Source organism: Vicugna pacos, chromosome X, assembly GCF_048564905.1.
Source record: "Vicugna pacos chromosome X, VicPac4, whole genome shotgun sequence".
In the NCBI taxonomy this organism is placed as follows: domain Eukaryota; kingdom Metazoa; phylum Chordata; class Mammalia; order Artiodactyla; family Camelidae; genus Vicugna; species Vicugna pacos.
The window spans coordinates 108,065,985-108,082,933 of NC_133023.1; the positions used below are offsets into that span (position 1 = coordinate 108,065,985).

General features: G+C 36.3%; 1 protein-coding gene across 1 annotated transcript in view; it reads left to right on the forward strand.

Moving 5' to 3' along the window:
- Positions 1–1,121: 1,121 nt before the first annotated feature.
- The window catches only part of LRCH2 (leucine rich repeats and calponin homology domain containing 2), a 79,847-nt gene continuing 64,019 nt past the window's right edge, over positions 1,122–16,949 (forward strand). Inside the window, exon 1 of the mRNA XM_006217414.4 lies at positions 1,122–1,525. Within this exon, the coding sequence (XP_006217476.1) occupies positions 1,177–1,525 (349 nt within the window). The 5' untranslated portion in view covers positions 1,122–1,176. The remainder of the gene's footprint in view (positions 1,526–16,949) is intronic.

Below are 16,949 nucleotides of genomic sequence, written 5' to 3' on the forward strand. Positions count from 1 at the left end.
ATAAAGCAATTTAGATAAATTGTAATTCTTTCTGTATCTTTTTTTTTTCCAAAGTAGAGCTTATGGCAGATAAACTTTTGTGGAGATTTCTCCAAGGTAATCAGACTGTTGACAGATTGCTTAAACTGAAGTGGATGTAAAAGAGATGCATAGGATATTCAAATTACTGATAGCTAAATATGCCCAGCATTCTGATAGTTTTCTTGTATAACTTTGCTATTAGTGAAAAAGATTTGAATAACTCTGAGTGGAGATGGAGAGGTGGCAGTGGCTTGAATGGTTGGGTTCAGGTTCTAAGAATGAACTCCTAAAATCCAAGATTGATTAGCTTCATATTCCCAGTGTTAAACCTTCAGAATTCCACCTAAAACCAAAACCTATATTTCAAAAATAAACTTTAAGGTTGTTTGATGATCAAAGAGTTCTCCATCAGCCATACTGACATGATGAGAAGAAACTCAAGATATTTTGGAGGTCTTGGCATAACTTCAAAGACCGATAGAACAGAATGCAGAGAACTTTTCCAAGTTTTGGAAGGCAGCAGTTTGGCTGAGACCCACACACACTGAAACGAGAGGCTTCCTTGAAAACATTTAAAGTCTTTTTCCTATTTTGGAATTCTAAATTATGGGAAAATTCATATATGCTTAAAACTGAATTCTGCACCACTTTTTCCTCCCCAAGTTTCTCTCCGTGTTAACACTGCTAAACGGTTCCTGAGGCATTTGCGGTAAGCATTTCAATCAGGTGGCTGATAGTCCCTCTAAATGCTGTTTCAATATATTCTGAAACGAATCCCTTTCATCTTTATCTAATATATTTGCCTTTGTTTTGCAGAACGCAAAAGGTGAAGCAATTTAGAGATTTGGGGACATATCGCCAAACAACCTATAGTTCAACTGGTGTCGCTTTGCAAGATTTTGGTACCCAAAGCAGCGGAACCGGGATTTAGCATCCTTCCTCTGATTCATACATTTCTCAAAGCAAGCGTTCTGCACGTTTGAACGTCGTCTCTTCTCTACCCAACACCTCCTCCCAGCCCGCCCCCTGGTTCCTTCCCACCCTCTACCTCGCCCCCCCACCCCCGCCCCCAGCCTGCGCATGCGTCCTAAGAACCCCCTACACTCGCGGCACAAGCTGAGAGTATTGTCGGGGGCTATTCTCTCTCCCAGGAACATGGCGGCGAGTCAGGGAGGTGGTGGTAACAGTGGGGGCGGCGGTTGTGGTGGAGGTGGAAGCGGCGGTGGCGGTGGCGCGGCCGGCGGGGGAGGTGGCGGAGCCGGAGGGGGAGGCGGCGGCGGCGGCGGGACCCTGGTGGTGCCCATCCCGGTACCGACTCTTTTCGGTCAGCCGTTCCCCAACGGGCCGCAGTGGAACCCGGGGAGCCTGCAGCCTCAACACACCGTGAGGAGCCTGGACCGGGCCCTGGAGGAGGCGGGCAACTCCGGCATCCTGAGCCTCAGTGGTAGGAAACTCCGAGACTTCCCCGGCAGCGGCTACGACCTGACGGACACCACCCAAGCAGGTGACAGGACGGGGAGGGGGAGGGGCAGCTGGGCTAAGTAGGGAGCGGTGGGGGAGTGGGTGGCTGCGTGGCTGCGTTGTTGGACTCTGCTGGCCCCGGCGGGTGCGCGGGGGCGGCGAGACTGACAAAGTCGCAGCAGCCAGTTCAGAATGTGTGGGGCAGTGAAGAGAATGGTGGGGGGCGGGAATGCCGAGTAAAGGATGTCTGAAAACCGGGTGGTTTGTGAGGGGTGAAAAAGCATTATTGTTAAAGCTAGTTTCCCCAGTAAGGGGTGGGGAGGGAGGTATTGACATCTTCCTGAATGCACTTCTTCCAACTCTCGTGGATGTTCCCATCTTTCCCGGAGGGAAAAAAAGAAGACAATACAGAACATCATAATCTTTACATATTCCTTAAAGGCATAGGTGCCTGCAAGAATGGTATATCCCTTTTCCTAGTACAGCAGCAGTATTGCCGCGGTTTTTTGTGTCTGTTGCCTTATTTTGTGTGTGTTTTAATCATCCTGGAATATTCTTGCCTTCTTACCACCTATGTCTTTAAAGACTGAGAATTTTCTTTTTCCTGATGTTGAGGAGGTAGTGGTGGCAGTGGTGGTTAAATTAGTATTGGCTGCAGTGGCAAATTAAATCATCAATCACTTATGTGTCTGGTTACTAAGGAAAAGAATCCTTGTCTTGAGATATGTTAGGGTCTTAATTTTTATAGCAGATACAGCCAAAAATTTTAAGGGCATTTTTGAGAGGAAAATTAACTCCATTTTGTTTGGAGTTGTGGGTTAATGGTTTATCATTTTGGATGAGAAATTGGCTATTGTAATGTTCTTGGTATACTCTCTGGTATTCTTTGTTTTGGATGGCATTTTTTGTTACAAACACACACTCTCCCCTCTTCCTTATAAGCCACTGCTGATTGTTTTAGATGTGTTTTGGTTTGATGAAGAGTTTTTTGCTTTTCATAATCTTTAAGCGTGTTATTTATGTGCGTGTTTTCATATCCTTTGCTGTAAGAAATCTTGGACAAATTATTTTAATAGATTTAGTGATTTTGAAACAATTTAGTAAGTAAATTTGCTCATAATGAAAAGTAATAAAAGATGTTTTCAGAATAACACTATTTCATTGTATTCTGTTTCTAGATATTAAATCAAGGTATGTGTTTGGATGAGTGTAGGCAGAGGAGGAAAACCTAAAATTGAAGCCTTCTATTCAGTTACTCTCTTAGGAATCATCCTAAGAACTATGAATGCGTAATTGATCAATGATTTTGTATTTTGGAAAGCATGTTTGAGTATTTACTCTGAACAGATTTCCTAAACAGTATGTTCACATATTCTGGAAAGATATTATACTACTTGGTATGTTCTTCAAATGCTTTAAGAAAAATGGTTTCAGACTGCATCATTATAGGGATATATTGTTTTGTTTGTTGTTCCTTATAACCTATAAAGGTTATATCTGTAGGACAGAGTTTAAGCATCCTGTCCTGGCATTCAGGGCTTTCACTGTCTGACTTCAATTTATTATTGCAGTGTTACCTCCTCAGATGCTCCTATGTAGAACCCTCTGTTCCAGCTACATCAAACCCCTGTCCCTCAAATGCATTTTGTGAATTTCTGCCTCATTTTATAGGTCCTCCGTATGCTTGAGATCTCCTTCTTTTCTCCACCTATTTAATTTTGTTCAAGCTCCAGCTTTTCCAAGAAGCTGTCTCCAGCTCCCTTAGGCTACAGCAATCTCCTGTTTCTATGAATTCCCATGGTACTTATTGTCTTTACTGCTTACCTGCTAGTGCTGGCTTTATTTTCTTTTTATATTTTGCTTGCCCTGAGAAGACGGAGAGCCCCTGAAAGGCAAGGAATAAGTCATATACTTGTTCAGTTTTCTCATTATACATTGCTTACATTGTACTTGATAATATTTTTCATAAATATGAATATCATCTTATGTGGTTATAACCTTTAGCTTTTAAGCCTTCAGTTGGCTTTTTTAGGCAAGTTTTAACACAAACCAGAGCCCTATTTGCTCTTGGTAAACATTCATTCATCATAAACTTTATCAGTGTCTGCAGTTACACAGGATTTTTGAGATAATTCCACCTCCTTTTACCTTTTTTAAAGTTGAATGTGTGTTCCTTGTGAGAACACTTCAACATTTAAATGCGAAATCTGTGGGTGACTCATTCACCATTCATTTTTGACCAAATTCAGCCTTGAACTAGTTAGGGGCAATATTCTTTTTTTTTTTTAACTTTTTTTTATTGAGTTATAGTCATTTTACAGTGTTGTGCCAAATTCCAGTATATAGGGGCAATATTCTTGTTCGTAAAGAGACTAGTATCCATTGTATATAAATGAAGGTAGATACACTGAAACTGAGGGAAGATAGAGCATGTTTGAGATTAATACATACATACATATATACACACAAACATACAAATATGTATACACAATATATTCTCCGTTTGATGAAAACAGTTCTGTTTGTTAATATTGTTATACTTAAAATGACTCTCAGTGGGATGATGTTTCAGTATCAAACTGATTAGTTAGATGAGAATATAATGGTTTATTGGGTTGGGAAGAGGCTGGAGGAAGGGAAAATAAGTAGAAGCTATTTGTTAATCTAGGTGTGAGGTGGTGAGAATCTGGGTTAAAACAAAATGATATAAGAAGGGGGAATTGATAAATTTCAAAGGTAGTGGGAAGGCTTTTTGTATTGTTTTGCTGTTCCGTACATACACATAAGACGAAAAAACCATTGGTTTTCTGCCTTGTGTGCATGTTAAAGTCGTGAGGGATTTTTTTTTTTTATTTAAACTATGCCTGGGCCCCACCCTAGACCAATTAAATCAGAATCTCAAGGGCCAAGTGAGCTGCTGCTTCTTTTTTTTTTTTTTTAAAGTATTCCTAGGCAATTCTAATATGCAGTCAGGGTTGAGAAACTCTAGCTCATTTTTTAGGCACTGAAGAAATATTTATTGTTTGAGTGAATGAGGACATTGATAAAAGTTTAGTGACTAACCTAAAGCCACTTGTCAAGAGGGTCAAAACCAAAGCTAAGAACTAAGTGTTCAAGTTCTAGTTCAGTATTTTTTTAATAGGCTTCTGTGAAGCAGAGACTTATTTTTTTTCATCATATTATGTCTGTAGCGACTAGAAACTTACCAGGAAGATATAGTTTCTCCAGTTCCCTTCAGTAACGCTGGTTTACATTTAATACTGTTCAATCAATTTGCATTAAGAAAATAGTGCCCTTAAAACATGTAGCAGCAAAATCTTGTTTTCGTTATTAATAGTCGTCCAGTGAGGGAAAATGGATAATAGGTAGCTGTTGGGCAAAGTTTATCTTTGGTATCTTTTTACCTCTCTTTGAATTTCTGGTGTGTGTTCTTCACCTGTCCCCTCTCTCCTGCTGCCTCTTTATTTCTTTTTCCTTCTTCATCCTCATTCCCCTTCCTTTGCTGGGATGGGAGCAAAGCTAACTAATTATGGCAGCCTTTCCAGGCAATTAACATTTAAAAGGGAGAGTTTGTTAATTTACTTGAATCTCTAATTGGTGGTTTGTGCTCGTGACCTGTTTTGAATTGATATGCCTTCTAGATGTTTCTTGATTAAAATCCTCACCCATATAAAGACATTAAAACATGGATCAGAAAGTTGGTAACCCATTTCAGGAAAGTAGCTGACTCTGGTTGTGATGTCTTGTCTTTCATGGTCTGTAGGTAGACTTGGCAGGACAAAGGGGAACTGCCTAGAACCTTTTAGTCTGTTTGATACTGTGATAATTTATTGACTTTAAGAGAGCGTGAAAATGATTTTAATGGCTACCCCCAACAAAGTCCTGACTTTGTCACCAGTGCTACAAATAAGTCTCAGTCTACTTAGACCGCTGTTCTTTCTGCTTCTTCATACCTCTTTATGTCCGTAAACAATAGGTCTGTGAAACAGATTTAGGAATTCTTACATACATCAGATTGTGCTGTGCCCTGGTTAATCACATGTTTTCCTGTAAACCTGGAGTCAACTCTAGCATTTCCTACATGTGTTGTTTCACCTCTTCAACTGTGGGGCATGGTGCATTGTATCAGCTTGTAAAATGGAGCCAGATAAACTTCACAGCATCTGATTTTGTTACATAGGTGAAGGCCATCTTAGTGCATTCAGTGGAATAAGCTTGTGATTTTGTGGCCTGATTCAAATATCTGTCTTGCTTCATGTGATATCTTACTGAAAAACCAAATGTGAGGGATATTTTTGATGATTGACTCATTTTAATTGTTTTAGTTGAATTTGAGTTGCTGAATCTTGTAGTGATTTTATTCGGTGATGAATTCTTCTATAGCATAGATAGTTGGTTCTTAATTTCTTTCTTTTGCAAGTTCACATTTTAAAATAAAATGTCATCTTAAGTTGGAGGGTACATTTCTCATTAAAATAATACCATTTATATAACTCTTTATAAATTCTTATCACTTTCATATGTATTACCTTATTGTAGCCTAATAATAACCCTGTGAGCTTGACAGAGTGCATAGTAATTACTCCTTGTTGTTGAGAGAGGTTGAGTGATTTGCCCGAAGTTAAATGGCTAGTATATAGCAGAGTGTGGGTCAGAAGCTAGGTTTTCCAACTCTAGCAGTGTTTCAGTGTTATTTCCATTGTAATACTTTCTCTTCTAATAACAAAGCTATTATGAAAATAAACACTGCTAATAAATAGTTCATTTAATCTGAAAGATGAATGCTTATTTAACTTCATAGATTATATAGTTTTTGTAGTGTAGTGTGTTTTGTTTTGTGCATGGTTGTTTGCATAACTTGTCTTCATGCCCCTCTGATGGTTTTAGTATAGATTCATTAAGCAAGCTTTTATTTAACTCCCACTTTGGAAACATGATTACAGTCAACAGGAAAGAGACATGTTTCTTTTTCTTGAAAGGTTTATAAAATAGGTGGATATGTATAGTACTATGTGCAACAGTTAGAAAAGAGCTATAATATATAACAATATTCAAAACTGTATACATTTATAAACTGTACAGATAAGTGATATGGAACTGTGGCATAAGACTTAATATTATTGGGGGTTAAGATAGTTTGAGTAAGTTTCCTGTAAAGTTAGGTATTTGCTGAATCATGAGGTGAATGGTCAGTATAGGATCAGGTTATGATTATGCAGGAGGGACAGTTGCAGACTTTCAGGGGAGAAATTGTACAGATACAGAGTTAAGAATGGCATTGTGTGTTAAAGGCCGATGTTAACTGAAGGTTCACTCTTATTTTCTTAAACATACTTGGAGACTGAAAGGAGGGAGCTGGTGGAGAGTTCAGTGTTAGAATGCAAGAAGTGGAGGAAGGATCTTCATGGATGGGGGGAATTGTGGGGTGGGTAGGAGGGATGGGGAGCTGTTAGCAATGGGAGGGAGGAGTTACCTGACTTTTGCTAAGGTAAAGGGGACATCTAGGGACGTTAATGTCTTAAATTTTAATCTTAAAGATGTCAGGCAGTGTCATCTGGGAAAACAAGTTTGCCACCATAGATAGAGCAAAATGCTTTAAGGAGTCATTATGGAGAATAAGCCACAGTTTAGAATTATACTGTGTGATAAGCAGCTAAATTACAAAAATTTGCTTTTGAAAAATTTGAGCTTACCATGTTTTCTGAAAAAAAAAATCATGTATACTGCATGACAGGTAAAAGAACAGAGTAGTTTATTGGAATATTTTAAAACTGGGGTTATAGAGACATTTTGCTTAAAGTTTAAAATTTAATATTTTGATTTAGATTATTTGTAATATACACTCTGAAGCACTTATTTATTATCAAAAGCATACAGATGGACAAAGTCTAGAACCTTATTGACAACACGAGAGATGATATTAGGGACACTTTTCACAAATAAAAGTAATTGAAGGCTTAGAGCCTGTTGATTTCCTGGGAGGTGGTGTTTAAGTTCCAAGGCATACAGTGAAACTTTGCAAAAGGGCATATCATCCTCCTAGCCCATCCCAGCAGCGCACTCTAAGGGATACTTAAACGGTGTGAGGCCCACCCCCATTGTACAGAGGCTGTTTATCATCATGACCTAGAAGGGGAAATATTTTAGTTTTCTCTACACTTTGTGGGTATTTGGGTACTTCTTGAAGCATTGTAGTACTCTTATAATCAGTTCTCTGAGCAGTTCCAGAAAGTTTTGTTTGCTTCCCTTTTACAGAAAAAATAAACAAATGCAAAAACAAAACCCTATACTCCAGGGAACCATTTAATGTAATAAAAGAAACCTGTACAAGTGAGTTTTATAACAATAATTTGTATTTAGTCTGACTTTAAGCTATATTTAGTCTGTTAAGGGTCTAACTGTTAATCTTTACATTTCTCCTGTTTCAAATAAATTATAAATTGATAGCATTCCACATACAGAACACCAGTCAATGGACTGTTATGGATAACTAAATAATGGATGTTATCTAATATATTTTTTGATATGAAACTTTTTAAAAAAAGTTTTCTTTCCAAATAGGAAGGTAAGTCCTTCCCTGTTTGTGGACATTGTTAATCTGTGTACTCTTACAATTTGTGACAGAGAATGTTGTCACTTTTAAATTAATTACTTAAGTGTCTTTCAGTAGAATTTTATGCATTATATTAAGGATTCAAGATGACAAGAAACAAAAATAAAATAACTGTGCCATAAACTCTTATTTGAACTCTGTGGAAACTAACCAGTTCTAGAGTGTTTATGAATTTGGATTTCACTCAAAAATGGCTTTGTTAAATGATTATGTCCCTAAGAGACTAGAATGTATAGCCTAGAATTTTCCCTGTCTTAAAAAAAGTTATTACAATATGTAAATCCTTAATACTTCAAGCTAATTGGTTGGCATGTCTATGTCAATGGGAAATCAGTTACTTTTAAAGATATTTATAAATTAAAAGTAGTAAATTGAACATAGGTAACTGTCTCCTTAACCTATCTTGATGAGTATGTAAGAATAGATTTGTTGTATCTATTTTATGTAAATGGACAGGTGGTAAAGTTTCTGCCTTAGAGGAATTTATGATTTCATAGTGGTATAAAATTAGTACTCCTATCTATTAAATAGGCTAAGTCAGTGGTTCTCAAGGAGTGGGAGGATGTGCCCCCAGGGAATATTGGTAATATCTGGAGACATTTTTGATTGTCCCAACTTGGGGGACGTCTTAGTGGGTAGGGGCCAGGGATGCTACTAAACCTCCTACAAAGAACAAGACTGCCCCACACAACAAAGACTTGCCTAATCCAAAATGTCAGTGGTGCCAAGACTGAGCAATGCTGGGCTGCAGTAAGGTAAATACCATAAGTGAAAACAAAGCAATGTGCATGAGGGAGAGATGACATCGATCGTGTTGGTAGAACATCAGAGAGGGCTTTATAACGAAGATAGAGGATGGGCCTTGAAGGGGGAAGGATCAGATTTCATACTTAATCATAAAAGGAGGAAACTACATGAGTATTGACATCCCAGAGTCTCTTCAAATTCAAAATGTCAAAAAAAAAAAAAAATCAAGTCTTGTTATTGACCCTAGGCCCCCTGGTCTCCCAGACCAGAAATTTAGGAATTATTCTTGACTCTTCACCTTCCCTCATGCTCGGTATCTGGCTAGGAGTTAAGACCTCTTGATTATAGCTCTTTGAATAGCTTTCAGATCTGTTTCCTTCCCGTCTATTCTCACTGCCATTGGTGGTGTTCATGTCCTCCTCTCCTCACCTCTAACTGGGCCTATCAGCAGTTTTCCCAAATGATCTCTACCTCACTTTCAGTTTGCAAGTCCAGTTAGTCCTTCACACTGTAGCTAGAGTACTCTTTCTAATATGCAAATCTGATTGTCATTTGTTCCTACTAAAACACCTTCAAGCCAGTAAGTCAGCTCCTTAATAATACATTGCTTATTCCTTGTATTGAACATTAAAAAAATGTAAAAAAGCTAACACATAGCTCTGCTTTATATAACTTTATATATAAGTAATATTAATTACTTAATATTAGGTTGCTAAGATTCATCCAAATTGTTGAATGAAGCTGTAGTTCATTCTTTTTGATGGCTGCATTATGTTTCACAGTGTAGTTGTACCACACTTTATTTATTCACTTTCTCACTAATGGCCATTTGAGTTGTTAACGTATTTTTGCTTTTGTGAATAGTACTGCTATAAGCATTATTATACATGTCTCCTGTTGTACATGTGCAAACATTTCTCTTGTGTATATACTTGGGAGTGGAATAGCTGGGTTATCTGGTATTTCAGTGTTCAACTTAAAGAGATAATGCCTAACTGGTTAACAGTTTATATTTCCATTATCGTGTATAAGAGATCCATTTTCTAATTGAGTTGTCTTTTCATTACTGAGTTATGAGTTTTTTTCTTTTTTTTTTCTTCTGTACATAAGATTCTTGTGACATATATAGCTTGCAGGTATTTCTTTCCTATTCTGTGGGTTATCTACTTAGAAACACAAAATTTTAAAATTTTAATGAAGCCTGTTTTATCAATTTTTTCTTGCGTTGCTTGTAGTTTTCATGTCACATCTAAGGAGCCATTGCCTAACTCAGGGTTCTGAAGATTTACTCTTTTGTTTTCTTTTGAGTTTTATACTTTTAGCTCCTACATTTACACGTATTATCCACTTTGAGTCTTTTGTGTATGGTGTAGGATCAGGGTCCACCTTCCTTCTTTTGCATATGTATAGCCAGTTGTCCCAGCACTATTTATGGAAAGTATCTTTCTTTCCTTACCCAGTTCTCTTGTTGCTTTTGTTGAAAATCAGTTGACCATAAATGTGAATGTTTATTTCTGGACTCTCAATTCTATTCTGTTGATCTGTATGTCTGCTCTTACCCTGATACCATTCTATCTTGATATCTGTAGCTGTGTAGTAAGCTGTTTATTAAGTTTTATAATCAGGAGGTGTGAATCTTCCAACATGGTTCTTTTTTCCTGATTGCTTTGGCTATTATGGGGCCCGTATGAGTTTCGGGATCAGCTTGTAAATTTCTTCAGAAAATGCAGCTTGGGATTTTGATAGGACTGTGTTGAATCTGGATCAATTTGGGCAAGTTTTGCCATCTTAACAACATTAAGTTGTCTAATCCATGAATATGGGATTTTTTTTGATTTATTTGTATTTTTAGTTTCTTTAACAATATTTTGTAGTTTTCCTAACTTTTTATTTTTTAATATACTGTTGTAAATGCAAGTTTTTTCTTAATTTCATTTTTGGGGTATTCATTGCTAGTATATAGAAATATAGTTGACTTTTATATAGTGATCTTTTTTCTTGCAACCTTAATTTGCTTCTTTCTTCAAATAGTTTTTTAATGGATTCATTAGAATTTTCTGTATAAAAGATCATGTCATCTGCAAATATAGTTTTACTTCTTCCTTTTGAATCTGGATGCTTTTCATTTCAGTTTCTTGCCTCATTGTCCTAGCTAGAACTTCTAATATAGTGTTGAGTGGATATGGTGGGAGTGGACATTCTTGTCTTGTTCCTGAATTTAAGGAAATGCATTCAGTCTTTCACCATTAAATATGACATTAGCTCTGGTTTTTTCGTAGATGCGCTTTACCAGGTTGAAGAAATTCCTTAAACAAATTTTTTTTATTGAAGTATAGTTGATTTACAGTGTTGTGTTAGTTTCTGATATACAGCATAGTGATTCAGTTATACGTATATAGTCATTTTCATTATAGGTTATTACAAGATATTGAATGTAATTCCCCATGCTATACGTTAGGACCTTGTTGTTCATCTTTTTTATATATAGTAGTTTGTATCTGCTAATCCCAAACTCCTAATTTATCCCTCCCTCCCTCTTTCCCCTTTGATAACCATAAATTTGTTTTTTATGTTTGTGAGTTTCTTTCTGTTTTGTAAATAAGTTCATTTGTATCATTTTTTTTTAGATTCAACATATAAGTGATATCATATGATATTTGTCTTTCTCTGTCTGACTTACTTCACTTAGTATGATAATTTCTTGGTCCATCTGTGCTGCTGCAGAAATTCCCCTTTATATCTATTTTTTGAGTTTTTTTAAATTATAAAAGGCTGTTGGATTTAATCAGATGCTTCTTCTGTTTCTGTGTCTATTGAGATGGTCTTATGGGTTTTGTCTTTTATTGCATTAGTATGGTATATTACATTGATTGTTTTTTAGATGTTATATCCACCTTGCATTCCTGGCCTACCTACTTTTCATTTTAGTCTCATACTGCCCCTAAGCTTTGCAATCCAGCCTACCAAACTACATGCTGTTCCTTGAAAGTGTCATGCTGTTCCATGTTTTCATGTTATTTCCCCCCTTATTGTTAATGTCCTTCTCCTTCTTTTCCATCTTGTGAACTTCTGTTGATCTTTTGTATCCCAGATCAGACCTTTCTTTATTATCTTTTCCCTTTCCCCTCATCCTCTACATATAGTGATTACACTATACCTCTAATATAGCATTTGTGATCCTTTATTACAATTATTTCTCCTGTTGTAGCATTCTCCATCAATTTAATAACTTTTCCAGAAAAAAAGAACACTGCTGCAATAAGCACATACATGGATCTTAGAAATGTTAACAGAAGAAAATGTACATTGTAAAATCAAAGAAACGATAGTTGTTTACATTTGTCCTTTTATTGATTTTGGCGTTCTTTGAGTGTAGTTGCTTTGTTGCCACTTCAACATTTAGTACAATGTGTGGTACATAGTAGGTGTTTAGCACATTTGTTCAATTCAGCCTGCTTCTTAGCCTGGGTGCCTTTTCAGTTCCCTTGACAGTTTGTCTCTTTCCTTTTCCTCTATATTTTCCACTATTTCTCATGTATGTACCTGTTCTCCAGTCGCACTGAACTTCTCATTGTCTCTCTTATTTTTGTTTTTATTGTCTTATTATATTATTTTAAAAAAGAAAAACTATCAGGAAGAAAAAGAAATAACAGCTTTATTGCTTCAGAAGCAGAGATATGATTATTAAACTTTAACGGTTGCAAATTAGCTGTAGTTTTTGTACGTTGTTATATCACTGTATATACCTTTATTTTAGGATAGTTGACTGCTTTTAAGTGTTTAGGTTAATTACTAAAATAGATTTTTAAGTAGTGTTTATGACATTAAATAATATGTTTGGCATTGGAAATATTAAATTATAGAATGTTTTGAGGGTTAACCTGTTATTTTAATCAATTCCATCTTGAAAATCTTATTTGTAGGTGAAGTCCAGGAAAAACTGGGAGATGAATGCCCTTTTTGTGATTGTGTTTAGCTCTAAATTGTTTAAAATTGTTTTCACATATCTTGGTCTAGTTCTCTTTTCTTACCTTGGTCTGCTGTCTTCCATTTGCCATGAGCCCTCACAAACGATTGCTCTGTATGTTCTCTTGTGAAAAACTCATCACTTCCTGACTGAATATTTTCTCAACATTAATCTATGTAATTTTGTTGCCTTAAAAGTCTTTCCATTATAGTCTTTTGTAGACTCTTCCAAGTTGTTCTTCCAGAGAGTTTTCTTTATGCCACTCTTCTGCTGAAGAAAAATGTTTTATAACATGATTTTTGATGACTGCCTAATAGTCTATTTTAAGTATGTACCATGTTTTATTTAACCATTCCTATATTGTTAGATGTTTAAGTTACTATTTAATATGAATATGCAGCCAGGTGCAGTTGTGCTCCTAGCTTTACATTGCTTCCCCTAAGAGGAATTGAAACTCCTTGAGGGCAGATAATGCTTTCTATACAAAAATACCCTACAGTGTTTGGTTGACTGCTGTGTCTCTCTGCAACAGTTAATAGTAAAAGCTTGTCAAATTTCTAAACTTAAAATTATGGGAAGGTGCATGACAATTTTATATACCGCCTTCTTGTTCTATCTCTGTGACTATAAACTAAGAACGATTTTGCCATGGTATCTTGGTGATCTTGCATATCTCCACATAGGCCACTTAGACAAGGCTCAACTGCAATCTGACTTAAATCTTGGAGAAAGACTCTGATCCTCCCTGGTACAAGGCAAGATAGATAGGTGACATAAGGTCATATCCTGTCTACCTCCCTATCTTGTGGGAGGCTGCCTCAAGGCAGTCTATTTTCTCCTTCCCTCATTCTGCTGAGACATGGGACATTCTTTTGGGTACAGCTGTGAGTTTAAAATTGCAAAGCTGCAGTCTAGATTTGACTCAGTGACAGAGCAATCCATTGTGCATGCTGTCTGTCATTGGGTCCCTCCCTCCAGTTTGGTTTTGTCCTGTGGGACTAGGGACATGGGGAACTGACACTGTACTGGTCATGCCTTCTCTGTCTGTGTTAGTAATAAACTGTCTGAATCCATTTGGTCTCACTGGTAGCTACCAGTGTGCTGCTGTGTTGGAGCCGCTTGACCACTAAGATAAACTAATAGGGTTTTCTTTGGTCTGGTTTGTGGGATTTCTCATTACTTTGTAATGAGTTTACTGTAACTTGCTTTTAATTTCAGCATCCAGTATTTAGTGCTTTGTTGTTAAATAGCTCAAGTAAGGATGAGCCTTGCTGTGCAAATACAGTATTTTTTTAAGAGGCACAGTATACTGGCTATAAAATTTGTCTTAATCTGGATACATCAAAGATGAAGCAGTTAGTTTTGTTTAGCATGGTAGCTTGCACTTTTTTTTCTTTTTTGTTAACCCTCCTCCAGGACTACTTTTGTTTTGGAATCCAAAGCCTACTAGAGTTATCTTGGAAAGTCAATTTGATGCAGACTGTCCTCATATTACATTAGACTTTCCTTTCTCATGCAGTAGAAAGGTACTGAGGTATCATAATTAATGCAGGTAAAAGGTATACTATGTAATTGTCCTTTGGTATCCATGGGTGATTGGTTTCAGGACCCCCCGGTGGATACCAAAAATCCATGAATGCTGAAGTCCCTTGTGTAAAATGGCCTATAATTGGCCCTCCATATTTGTGGGTTCCCCATCTGCAGATAAGGGGGGCCTACTGTATAAACAGATCCATTTGATTTTCAGTGACTAGTTGACATTGACCTAGGCAGAAAGAACATCAACATTAGATTAATCATGCATCAATTCAGATGTCTTAGAGATGGTCAAGGTAACATGTTTTGTCATTGCTTACTTCATTAATCAGACTAATTATAACAATTCAGATTGTATAGTTTTTGTTTTTTTGCTTTAAGGAAATAATTTAGATGAAAGTTTGATTTTTTACATTTAAAGTTGCATACTTTCACAGTAATTTGTATTTAAAAATTATGACATAGAGTAGGAAAGCAATAAAACATGACAGCACAGTGATAGATGTTTGGTAGCAGACTGAGTTGTACCCCATAAAAACAAAATAATTGTATACAATACCAACTTATAATTAGCCTATAACTGTCTACAGATGTTATTCTTATGAATGGGATATATATCTTATGTGTGTGTGTATATATATATATTCAGAAATTTACCTTCTGAAATATAATACTTTTAAAATACTATACTATTAATACCGTTTTCTTAAAATAGAAGCAATCCTTGCTTATTGTAGAAACTTTAGAAAATAAAAGTGTAGAGAAGAAAATACAAGTCATTCCTCACTACCAACCTTGAGTAAGCATTAACATTTTGGTATGTTTCCTTTTTACTGCCACACTCATCACCTTGTACATACCTGGAGGTCTTTATATGTACATATATTGAATGTATAAAGTGTACACTTTAAAAGGAAACAGTTGGCTCATACTGTGTATATAGTTTTATATTTTGAGTGTTCTGGTTATTACCCTGTGAGCATTCTTATTTCTATATTAAGAAATCAAGTCTATAATATCATTTTTAAAGGCTACAAGATATTCCACCTCGAGGGTATACCATATTTTAGTCTTTACTTATTGTTGGGCATTTAAGTTATTTCTAATTTTTTCCTCTTTTAAATAACTGAAATGTACATACTTTTTATGCATCTTTGTCTGGCTTCAGAAATTTCTAGATATTGACTTCTTGGATCAATGGGTATGAACATTTTTAAGGACCTTGATTCATACTGCAAAATTGCTTTCTAGACAGGTTACCTCATTTTGAATTCCCATCAGTGGTATATGGGGAAGTGCCCAATTCAAAGTAGCTTTGCCAACACTAATATCTTTAAAAACCCTGTATTTGATGAATGAATTATAGTGTTTTATTCTTTACATTTATTCTGATTAACTGGTGAAGTTGAACATATTTTCATATACAACTTGATCATTGATAATTTTCATTTTAGAATCTGTTGATGTCCTTGGCCCAGGTCTTATCTGTGAGTTGATGTCATTTTGCTTTTTGATATACTGTAGTTTTCCTTTCTTTTTATGTAGCTAAATCTAAAAATCTTTTCATTTGTGAGTTATTACTTTATTTGATACTTTGAAAGTCTTTCCTCATTCTAGTATTGAGTGACTAATCACTAAAGTGTTTTTCCAGTTTTTTTTTATGGTTCATTTTTCATGTTTATCTTTTTCTTCCATCTGGAATTTATTTTAGTAAAAGTTATGTGATGAGGCTGTAACATTTGTCTTTTGAAAATAGAAGTTTTTCAAGAACTACTTAATAAATAATACTACATGGAGTCAAAATGCCAAATTTACAGTATAATAAATTTTACAGGGGTTGAAATATAGTGCCATTCTCAAACATCACTTTGATGTTTGAATGTCATTACACTGCATTATTTCTTGGTGAAACTGAAGCACTTTGTAGAATTTCCTACAGACAACTGTGCATAGAGCTTCCCTCCCCCCCATTAAAAAAAATAAAGTCTTGTCCTTCCGTGTGGCTTAATAGTTGTGTGACTCAGAGTCCTTTTCTCACTGAGCATGCATGTAATCCGCCCTCTGGTTAGCAGCTGTGGTTTCTCCTTGCAGCATCTGTTTTTGTTTGCACCCTTGCTTCTCTAAGTCCCTGTGCTCAAAAAGAGCCTTCCATTATTGGTTGTTGCAGGTCAGTGAGGTCTGCTTTTATTGTTTCTCATAACTGTTGGCTTTGAAGCAGTTTTTACACTTTTTTCTCTCCAGTGTACTTATGGTTAGTATTTTAACTCATCATGGAGTAGCTTAGAAATTCTGTGGGCTGTACATCTTACTCATTCAACAAGGCTTCAGTGTTATAGATTGACTTTTCAATATCTTGTCCCGAATGACAGCACAACACCCTTCTAGGGAGTACTGAATCAAGAAATCACCTGTCTTCGCAGAGGGCATCTGTTAAAAGCAGATGCCAGAGCCATGGGGTTGTCATTTCACATCAGGCTCCAACATCAGAGTCTAATACTTCAAAGACACTCTCCATGTTTGCAACGGCAGACAGCTGTGGTGCCTCCTGTTTTCTTGTTGCTTTTGTTTCCAGTCCTGAAATTTATTTTAGATGGAGAAATAAGG